This window comes from Trematomus bernacchii, unplaced genomic scaffold (assembly GCF_902827165.1).
Source record: "Trematomus bernacchii unplaced genomic scaffold, fTreBer1.1, whole genome shotgun sequence".
Taxonomy (NCBI): Eukaryota; Metazoa; Chordata; class Actinopteri; order Perciformes; family Nototheniidae; genus Trematomus; species Trematomus bernacchii.
In genome coordinates, this window is record NW_022987469.1 from 105001 (window position 1) to 115515 (window position 10515).

The 10515-nt window shown below is 40.7% G+C and overlaps 1 protein-coding gene across 2 annotated transcripts in view; it reads left to right on the forward strand.

The window, feature by feature from the left end:
* The window catches only part of pmepa1 (prostate transmembrane protein, androgen induced 1), a 56060-nt gene extending 46494 nt beyond the window's left edge, over positions 1–9566 (forward strand). For both annotated transcript variants that reach the window (XM_034144093.1, XM_034144102.1), the window contains exons 3-5: positions 1221–1274; positions 1463–1803; positions 2975–9566. In XM_034144093.1, the coding sequence (XP_033999984.1) occupies positions 1221–1274; positions 1463–1803; positions 2975–3281 (702 nt within the window). In that variant the 3' untranslated portion in view covers positions 3282–9566. The remainder of the gene's footprint in view (positions 1–1220; positions 1275–1462; positions 1804–2974) is intronic.
* The last annotated feature ends 949 nt before the right edge of the window (positions 9567–10515 follow it).

Consider the following 10515-nt stretch of genomic DNA (forward strand, 5'->3'; position numbering starts at 1 on the left):
TTTCTACTGAGAGACAGAATCAGAAGAAAGCAGAGTGACAGCATGTGATCATAGTTATTAAACACCGCCGCAGGCTAACGCTAACACACTGACTCATTATTCATTAATGGCCACAGCGAGCTAGCAACGACTGTCAGGACAAACACACACACACACACACACACACACACACACACACACACAAACACACATGCTGACTTACACCTGAGGCTTCTCCAAACATATGACTGCTACTGAATCACTGAGTGTGTGTGTGTGGCTCCAGTCTCAAGTTAGATATGAGTGAAGGATGAAGCATAATCATGCACACCACGCACACACACACACACACACACACACACACACAGAGCTCCTGATAAGCTCAGGGGAGTCATTGTCCTAGTTCATTTGGATGATCAGACCTGACACACATGCAGGCAGACAGACAGGAAATGTGCCGCCTGAGAATAAAAAAAGTGACAAAAGTTGGAAAAGTTCCTTCCAGACATTGTTTATAGAAGTTAAAAGCTGCTTTTGTCTCCATTGTGCGAGGCATTGAGACAAAACTGACAGTTCCACTACAGTGTATTCATCCTGAAACTATTTAAATATACGCTGGGAAACTGGGTAATCAAAAAGGCCAATGTGGAGATCTTTACAAAGGTTGCGCAGAAATTCGGATGAGTACAAACATAATCTCTGTGATTCACTCAGACATAAAGGCATTACTTTACAAAATAAGAGAGTATTTTAAAAAGCCATAGAGTGCGCACAAATGGAGCCCCTAGTGGACAAACAGTGAACACATTCTTCATAAGAATAATACAGAATAAATACAACTTATAATAACCATGAAAGTGAACATACTTACCATTTGATTGAACATAATAATCATATAATTTAAAATATATGTATTGCTTTAAAAGCTATTGAAATAGCCTTATTGGCATTGGAATAATGACAAGAACAGATGTCACTGTGTGTGCTGTGTGCTCTGCATGTGGGACCATTACAGAGGGTCTCATCCCTCCCAATATATTCTATCTGTCTATCTATGCATCTACACACATTTGGAAAATATCATCAATGGTTATAATTATTGTAATCTGTGTTTTTTTATTTGAACAATCACTTAACGCTGTCATGTCATGTCATGCATAGGCAAATCGTTGATTATTGTGCAGGATATAACTGATCATATATAACATAAATAAATGATAATCTCTCTATCGTCCTCTCAGGAGGGGAGTCTGTGGTCTTCTGACGGCACGGGGACAAACAGTGGTCTAAATGAGGTGAGGCATCATTTCGACTATATCTTTATTAAACAAGGAGCATGTATACAAATACATTCATCACAAAAAGCAAAGAGATGATTTAAGCTGAATTTAGCTATAAGCTTTTCCATTAAATGAATAACAGAAATAAGCCAAATGAAACCGTTGATAATGTAGCAGTAACATGACATCCTTCCTCTTCACAGCACCAGGTGTACAACCCCCGGCCCCCAGACAGAGGGGCCTCGTCCTACCTGCAGCGGGACCCCCAGCCTCAGCCCCCGCCCCAGCGCTTCCAGCACTCCTTCGCCCCGACGCGCTTCCAGCCGACGTACCCCTACCTGCCGCAGAGCCTCATCGACCTCCCCCCCACCATCTGCCTGTCGGACGGGGAGGAGCCCCCCCCGTACCAGGGGCCCTGCACGCTGCAGCTCCGAGACCCCGAGCAGCAGATGGAGCTGAACCGAGAGTCGGTGAGGGCCCCGCCCAACAGAACCGTGTTCGACTCCCACCCTCTGCACCCGTCACGCTCCTGTCTGCAGGCCAGGTGACTACAAACATTGATCATGTGTTGACCATACAGCAGTGCAGGGACGCTGCATTTTTGGTTGTTGGTTGCCGAGTTAGCATAAAAAGGGCTGATTCCAAAGAGACGAATGGGATCTTTCCTTTGGATTTTGGAAAATTGCAGAAAATGATCTATATGGCAAACGTATGATTATGATACTTAAACGATGGGTTCAGCAGGATAATCTCCACATATTAACACCGCTTTAATAATAGTTGAAGCATAAATGCAATCTCGCCCTTGTAAAAAGCTAAATAAGGCAAAAAACGATCACATGACTTCACATTACCGTAGCTAAGCTAAAGGTGGCTAAGGTTCGGCGAGATTACGCTTACTTGTCACATTTAGACTGTTAGCAACCATAACTTTTAAGACATGTAAAAGCTTTACACATTCACCAGTCCGGTATTAACTGTAGGGCTGTACCCGAATATTTCAATATTCCTTCGTTCGAGTACTATTCGGGTTTCAATTTCGTTATTCAGATATTCGTTGTTTTTGTTCTTTTTGGTAGCCGCGATGCACTGCGGCTGCCAAATAGAATTTATTGAAATCTCCAATATCAACGTAAGAGCTTGTGCCTCTTCGGGGGGTGCTAACACTTAACCATAAACTTTATCGTTTACTTTCTCCGTCTTTATATGTAGATATTACTTTTCTCCGTTAATCTCTGTCACGTTGTTTCCATAGCAACAACAACTTCCTGTCAACAGCGCTAACTCTCCTTCAAAATAAAAGCATGTCCATACAAAATAGGAAGCCAAGTCCAAATTACACTTAAGACGTATACAACTGCAACGAAAGTAACAAACACAATGCAATGTCCTTTTCAATTCCAAAGAACACAAATTGGGTTATTTACATTAACAAAGAACTATAAAACAACAATACTGTAGAATAACAAAATGAATGCCGTGAATAAACTGAAATACACGCGTTGAAGCGGTTCGCTGCTGATTACTCACCTTCAAACACATAAACACTCAAGTAAATTGTACTTGAGTAAATATACTGTAAATGATATTTAAGCTCTACATTTCTTCGACATTTTTACACTCGGTTTTGTATTTTTCTGCTCCTACATTTGGTTTTATCTTCTTTGTTCTTCCCCCATCAGACTTATTCCTGACCCTTGTTGTTTCCCCCCCAGTCTGCAGGCCCCTCCTCCCAGCATGCACTCTGGCATCAGTGTGTTGGAAGCCCAGGAGTCCCGGCATCAGAAGCAGGCCACTCGAGTGGAAGGAGCCCCCCCGACCTACAGCGAGGTGATCGGGCACTACTACCACCCGACGTCCCTGCCCCCCAGCCACAGCCATCGGACTGTTTCCTCCTCACAAGCCCCGCCCCCCACGTTCATACACGGCCTGCTGCGACCTCCACACCCGCAGCAAGGGAGCGTGGACAACAGGAACGCCAGGAATACCAAGGAGAAATCCCAGAAGCCCCAGCAGGTGTGACAGTACCGCTTCCTTAAAAAATGAAAGAATTGATTTTGTCTGCTTGGAAGTGGTCAGTAGCCAATGAGGAACAACGTGGTAAAAATCCACTCTGATGGTAATTTGTAGTGAGGTCAGTTTCCCCACTTCATGGATCTCCTTTAGGTAAGAACACATGGAAACCACATCACTCCTGCAGAGCACAGTGGCAGGAGAACATCTGGCTCTTCCTGTTCCACACTTCCTATTTCCTGTCTGAGGAGCACTTCAGATGATGATGTCAGAGAAGAAGGGCAGAGGGTGCAAAGGGAAGCCTCCTTCTTCCCTTGACGCCTCCCTCCTCCATTAGACTGATCGTACTAGTCTCCATTCATTATAAATATTTTCTTGTTTTGTTTGTTCCTATAGAACCTTTTGTTTGTTTGTCTTTTTCGCGCTTACAAAAAATCTTTCTATCCAGGCAAATGGCGAAATGTTGCAATCTTCTTGGTTCTTCCAGGTTTTTGTTTTGATTTCCTAGTGATAATCCCCCCCTCGCTGCTTTGACTCCATTATGTTCTTTGTCAAATGTTAGCAGCAACTCCTGCATCTGGCTTTAGCTGTATCACTGGGACACGTTAGCACGTTAGCATATTTCCAAGAGTTTAGATTTAGTTAGCGTTATCTGAACCTAGCTTAGCCGTCATAGCACATCGCTCAAAGTCCCCGAGCTAAACGTTTCTGCCTTATATCGACCGATGCAGGAGTTGTTATGTTTTCTAAAGAAGGTTTGCACAAAGTTCACGACTGTTCAACACAGAAAAAAGGAATCCGCAATATGATTGATAAAGGAGAAAACGGAGAAAAGTAGGGGTATTTTTCTAAACTTTATAGATTCTTATCGTTAAGATATTTATTTTCTGTTTTACATGTTGTCTAGTTTTAGAAAAAGGAAACATCATGAATCTGTTGGGGTGCCAACTTTCACATTTTGCTACATACATGTATTACATTTTGAGTTTATATACGAACACACGTATGCAAACGGAGAGCGAAGTTAAAAGCACGAATTGAGAGTTATTTATATAAATGCTGAAAAGAATTGCACTATTTTTTAGTATGAGCAGATGGAACGTGTGAGAGAGACTTTTACTTTGAAGGAGCTCTGTCAAGTGAGGCGTAATATAAAAAGAGAAAAGGTGGATTTACCAGAGGGGCGGTGCACAGCAGCATGTATCACGGAAACATATCAGATTCTGACTTTGGATCAACCGACTCGGATACATTACCGTACCATTGATATCAAAACAAATAAATCCCTCATTTATGCAAATATCCGAGTCCTGCGAGCCAACCACGAGTCAGCCTTCAACCTGTTGGGCCCAATCAGAAACTCTGCTTGTAGCTCTCTCTCTTCCTATTGGCCGAATCGTTAGCCAATCCCAAAGCTGGCTTGTCGCTATCTCGACCAAAACGAGCCACCAGTTTTCTCACGTTAATCAGACTTTTTCACAAACAAACGTCTGACCTAATCACGACGCTGTGTTATGTAACAGGAGAGTAGTTTCATCCTGCTGTGTTCTCTTATTTTATTTTAGGATTATTGAGTGAGAAGAGAGAGATAATGCAGATCAAAGTGACACCTAACGTCCTCTTCGTGTTGCGTTACTTAAGGAAGGAAGCCATGTCGCCCTAGACAAATGATACGCTGACTGTGCACTGCTGTGGCCGCACACACACCAACGTTTTCTTTTGAAATCTGTCTTTTGAACGCACACACACACTCCCCTTCTGGTAAGGTTTTCTCTGTTGCAGGCATCGCTGAGCACTTTACTGCACCAGGAAAGAGTCAACAATCTTCTGTCAGCCAGCAGCAGCCGATCAAAGCTACAGTAGAAACCTTTCATATCGTAGGATAGACTTTAGACCCACACTTGAAAAGATGCAAAGAGTTGTGCTCCAAGACTTGAAATCCCTTACAACAAATGATAACCCCACTACCTGGACCCAGTGACTTATTATCAATAAAGCCAGACCTGGGTATCAAAGAGTTTTCATTCCCATACAATGAAGAGTTTCAGTACCATGACAAACATAAAAAGAAATACGTTTGTGTTTTTATACAAAACTCTTATTCAAAAATCTAATTAGTAAATTGATTTGCACCATAAAAATATCAAAGTTTGATACTCAGTCTGGCTTTTCAAAGTTATTTGATGTATTCTTTTATTTGACTCCCTTCCTTCCTTGGTGGATATTTCCCTCTTGTAGCATAACTCTTAGTGTGTAACGCAGCAGAAGATGAGTTGTCTCATATTAAACACACTGAAGTGTTGAAAAGTGACACGAGTGTTTACAGCGGCTCTTCTTCTGTCATCTCTTTAGGAGCGCGGGGCTAAAGGTCAAACTAACGTAGAAGATTAGGACGTGAAGACATTTGTAGTTTTTGAGTGTTGAATTGAGTTTATTTGAATTTGTGTTGATGTGAGGCTTTAGTGTCCAGTCTTTATGCAACAGCGCCCTCCGCAGGGACCCAACCAAAGCACAGCCAAAACTCCCGAAGCTGACTCAGCGTAATTTAGTGGAAGAAGAGAGAGTCAGAAGGCCAACAAAGACATTTTATAATCTGAAGCGGTGAATCTTTTAACACTTATGACTATTGTCATAAGGTCTATCTGAAGGATACACTTGTGGGACTCTAATAACTCTTTCTTAACAACAATGAACCCTCATCAAATTTGAAAATGTTTTGTCCCTGTTTAAAAAGACATGGAAGTACATTTACAAAAATCCTGAATTGAACGGTGGAAGTTAACATTCCTGTTGTTGAACTCAAACTGCTGCAATACAGAAAAAAGACAGATAATCAGAAGTCCTTTCTTCGACTCTCTTCCTCCTTTTGTTCCAGTGTGATGCACAGTATATATCACAATGTAAAGAAATCAATGTCTTGACCCAAAGCAGCTAAAGGAGTGACGAGTGGATCAATCAGAATATAAATCACCTCGTAATGAGAGTATAAGCCCCCAAACACAAGTTTAGATAATTTATTAACCCTCCTTCCCTTTCCTTTTATTTCCTTTCCCTCCATCAGTATTATACTTGTGTTTGGACCAGGTGTTTCCTCTGAAAGGCTTTGGGTCCCTGCAGGGCTGCACCGGGTATCAAAAGGCTGGACAGGCTCTGAATAGGGCGTCACAGTAGAAATAAATAATAGAAATAGTGATCGTTATTTAAAATAATGTGCCTAAAGGGTGCATGAGAAGTGAAACCGTGTAGAATCAGTCTCTCGCTTCAGGGAAACCTGCGCTGGCTGACGATTCAAAACAAGACAGGAGGAGAGATGAGGGAAAACATAAGCCACGCTATAACTGACTCATCACGTGCTGCCTACACACACACACACACACACACACACACACACACACACACACACACTCACACTCACACTCACACACACACACACACACACACACACACACACACACACTCACACTCACGCTCACAAAGAGATGATAACTATTGATTTACTTCCAATGGGTGATTTATTCATATACACTGAAAACACTGAAACGTTGTCTTTTATTAAATGTAATGTGTCAACAGATTTCACATAAGTGTATTTCATTAAAGTCAACGGTTCAGTTTTTTCAGTGTAGAAATGATCATTTAGGGGGTTAAGTATTCCTTTAAGAGGAGTCGGTTGAGCTTAATCCACATTAAATGTTGTTCAAACACGAAACTAATCAGGTTTCTGTCTCCTAGAAATGTGTCAAATCCAGCAATAATCTGTGTGTGTTTAAACTGGGACACAACTCTTTGATTTAAGCCAGCGTGAAGGCTGAGTGTGTGTGTGTGTGTGTGTGTGTGTGTGTGTGTGTGTGTGTGTGTGTGGGTGTGGGTGTGGGTGTGTGTGTGCGTGGGTGTGGGTGTGTGTGTGTGTGTGCGTGTGCGTGTGCGTGTGTGCCCTGGGAAAGACCTCCAGCTGTCTAGACAAAAACTAAACAAACACACACAGGTGCACCATCACACACACATATCTTTGTTATTGTGGACCACACAAGAAAACAATGTATCCAACACACACACACACACACACACACACACACACACACACACACACACACACACACAGTCCCCCTCCTCCTCTCTGAACGAGCTCTTCCTGTTACCTAGCGATGCCTGCTATCCAATGACAGAGCTCCTCTCCCCCAGCCTTCGCTCCCATTGGCTGGTTGTTTTTTTGTTGTTTTTTGCTATGTCGTAAATGTGCCTGCCTGCGCTGAGACGGGCGAAACGTGAGTGGCTAGTTTGGGCTGTCAATCATCCCAGGCCACACCTCCTTACTGTCTCAGAGGATGCTGATTGGATGATGATGATGAGATTGAGGATGATGAAGATGTTTTTGATAGAGCGTTGCAATACACCTACTATTTGCCTTTTTGATAATATTAGTCATATTTTAACGTAGTGTTCTTAAATGTACGTTTTTTATTGTTGTTGTTGTTATTATTGTTGTTTATTCACTTGAGAACAAAACAATTTTTCTTCGATCCATTGTCACACCATTTTTTTCATTTTGTTTGCGGTGTTAAACTACCTACCACAGGAAAGCTGCAGAGGATTGAGAGGACGTGTAAATACAACACTTCTGTTTTCAAAGTGCCATTTGTAGTTTCAAGAGCAAACCATTCGTGCACTCATTTCATTCAGTCCTGAGGTCAAAATGCACTCATTGCATGTAAACAGGAAGTTCCTGTGCTCTACTTCCTGAATCATCAGCTCTCCTCCCCCGGCCAGCGTCTACATGTGTGCCTTCTGCTGGCCGGGGGGGCGGAGACTCCCCTCTGCAATGACCCCCTCAATACTCTGTAATAATACTGTTGCCTTTTGACACCGACAGCACCAACATATTCATCAAATACTTCAAAAAACACGGCCAGGAAGTATGGAAGTCTATTCGGGGCAGGAAAATATTAAAAAACTATACTTAGAAATGTAAACTCTATTGTTGATAACTTGGTAACTCTGTAAATGAACAATGCTAACAAACATCTGCTGAAGACGTTTTCTATAAAAGCTCACAAAGCAGCACATAGTTGATGGATTGTTTTAGATAAGAAATACTCAAAAAGAGGATTTACTAAGGGGGAATTGTGATTTTGTCAAAACTACTAGATTTGCAATCTTTTTTACTATGTCATAATATTGACAACAACAAAAGTTGCATCTTTGAATTAGTATCTGATACATTTAAGTATTTCATTTATTTTATTTATCTTGCATAAGATTAGCTTTTTTTCTCTTTTCTTGGCACAAATGGGCTTCCATAGCGATACAAGTTTCTTATGCTGCGTTCCAGAGAAAGTCGGACCCTTCAAACTGTTGTTATTTTCCACATTCTTTCATGTAAGGTTGAAGTAACTATGACCTACCAGTGCACATGTGTATTGTGTTTCCGACATGCAATGGAACGCAACATAAGAAACAACGTCACAAGTGAAATACACAGAAATAAGTCTCCGGCCTCAAACACATTAAAGACATTTCCAAAGAAGGAATCATCCTAAACCCGACTCTTGGACAAGAGTTACACCTGACTTGAACTTTCTTTCTTTTTTTTGGGTTAAACACTTTGCTTTACAATTTCCATTTTCTCCAGTTCCTGTAACTCTTCAAAAGTCTTTGAGTACACAATAACACACATACTTGTTTTAAAGAGGAGCGGTGCTGGAGAAAAGAAGGTGTGAAAGAAGCAGTTTTCCTCCTTTGTGTTCTTGCTCATTCTGCCTCTTTGAATCAGCGCTGCGCAGCGCCTTTCCTCTCACAATGTTGAAGAAAATATATGAAAAAACACTCTTTTTTTGTTGCAATATGTGTGCATATTTAAGCAAAACCTCAATATCTTACAGGCAGTGACTATGTAGAAGTCTTCCACCTGTTGTTCAGTTTGATCCTGCAAGCATCTTCAAAATGTAATGTGGGACATGTAGTTCATTCTGGTTTCAGTGTAGAAAAGGTTCATCCTTCCTTCCCCTGAAGTGGAAGGAAGGTGGAGTTGAAATCTGTTCACAGCATGGCTCACACTCTTATATACAGGCCTACTTATCCTCAATGGTAATAACTGCTTACTTGTGTATTAAAACCTGTTCTTTTATTTATATTGGGTGGTCTACGTGCTGCAAGGTTTGTTATGTTGTTGTTGTTGTTCTTCTGTTTGTTTCAAACTGAAGACAATGGTTTATCGTTGTTGTCACAGAACATGGTATGAATCGGACACATTTCAGTTAGCCTTCGATTTAATGAATAAAAAGTTTTATAAATATGTCCACGTCTCCTCTGGGTATTTATTTATTTTATTTTAAATATGAGTTACATTAACAAAACATTGTTTTCGTTATATAATACTTTTTTCATTTTAAATATATGTTTATGGGGTTAGTGTCTGTAATATTTGAGTCTATAGGGGTAATTTATTTAATTTTAAATATATACAAGTTACATTTAGTCGAGATATTTAAGTTTACTTAAAGTGGACCTATCATGCTATATTTGAATAATATATTGTAGGGCCATACCTATATAAAACATGTCTGTGAAGTTTTTTTTTCAATATACCAAACAGATCATGCATTTTAGCCATGTCTCATTTCGCTCTATTTTCTCTTTTCCAGCCCTGTTTTTGCAAGGGCTGATTCTGTGAGAAGTCTTCTTCGCTGCTTTTGTGGCAGACTACAGCGCCACTTACAGGCCTGGAATATGTACTACAGCGTCTCCAGCGCTTTCGAGCGGCAATGGCCGTGGCCCAACCCCCCATTCCCCTGATAGGTGGAGAGTTGCCCATATAGGCGGAGCTCCCCGTTTCTGACGTCAGAACAATTTCAAATCTGGATCAGTCTTTATCAGATCCGTTGCAGCCCCGTTTTTAGAGATTTGGGTATGGAGGAAAAGAGAGAGGGTTGTGTTTTCTGACACTTGGTGAGTTCCCTGGAACACCGGGGACACATATTCATGTATAAAAGACGTACAAAAGTGCATTTTGCATGATAGGTCCCCTTTAATATTAATTTATACTATTTAATATATATATATAAATAAAAAGGTAAAATTAACTGAACATATGAGTTATGTCAATATATGTATAAAGGTAACATTCACTGAAAATATTTGAGTGTACTTTATATTTATTTTAAATATTTTTATATATATTTAAAATGAAATATATATGGATTTTTGTATATAAAATATATATATATATATTTGATATATTTATACT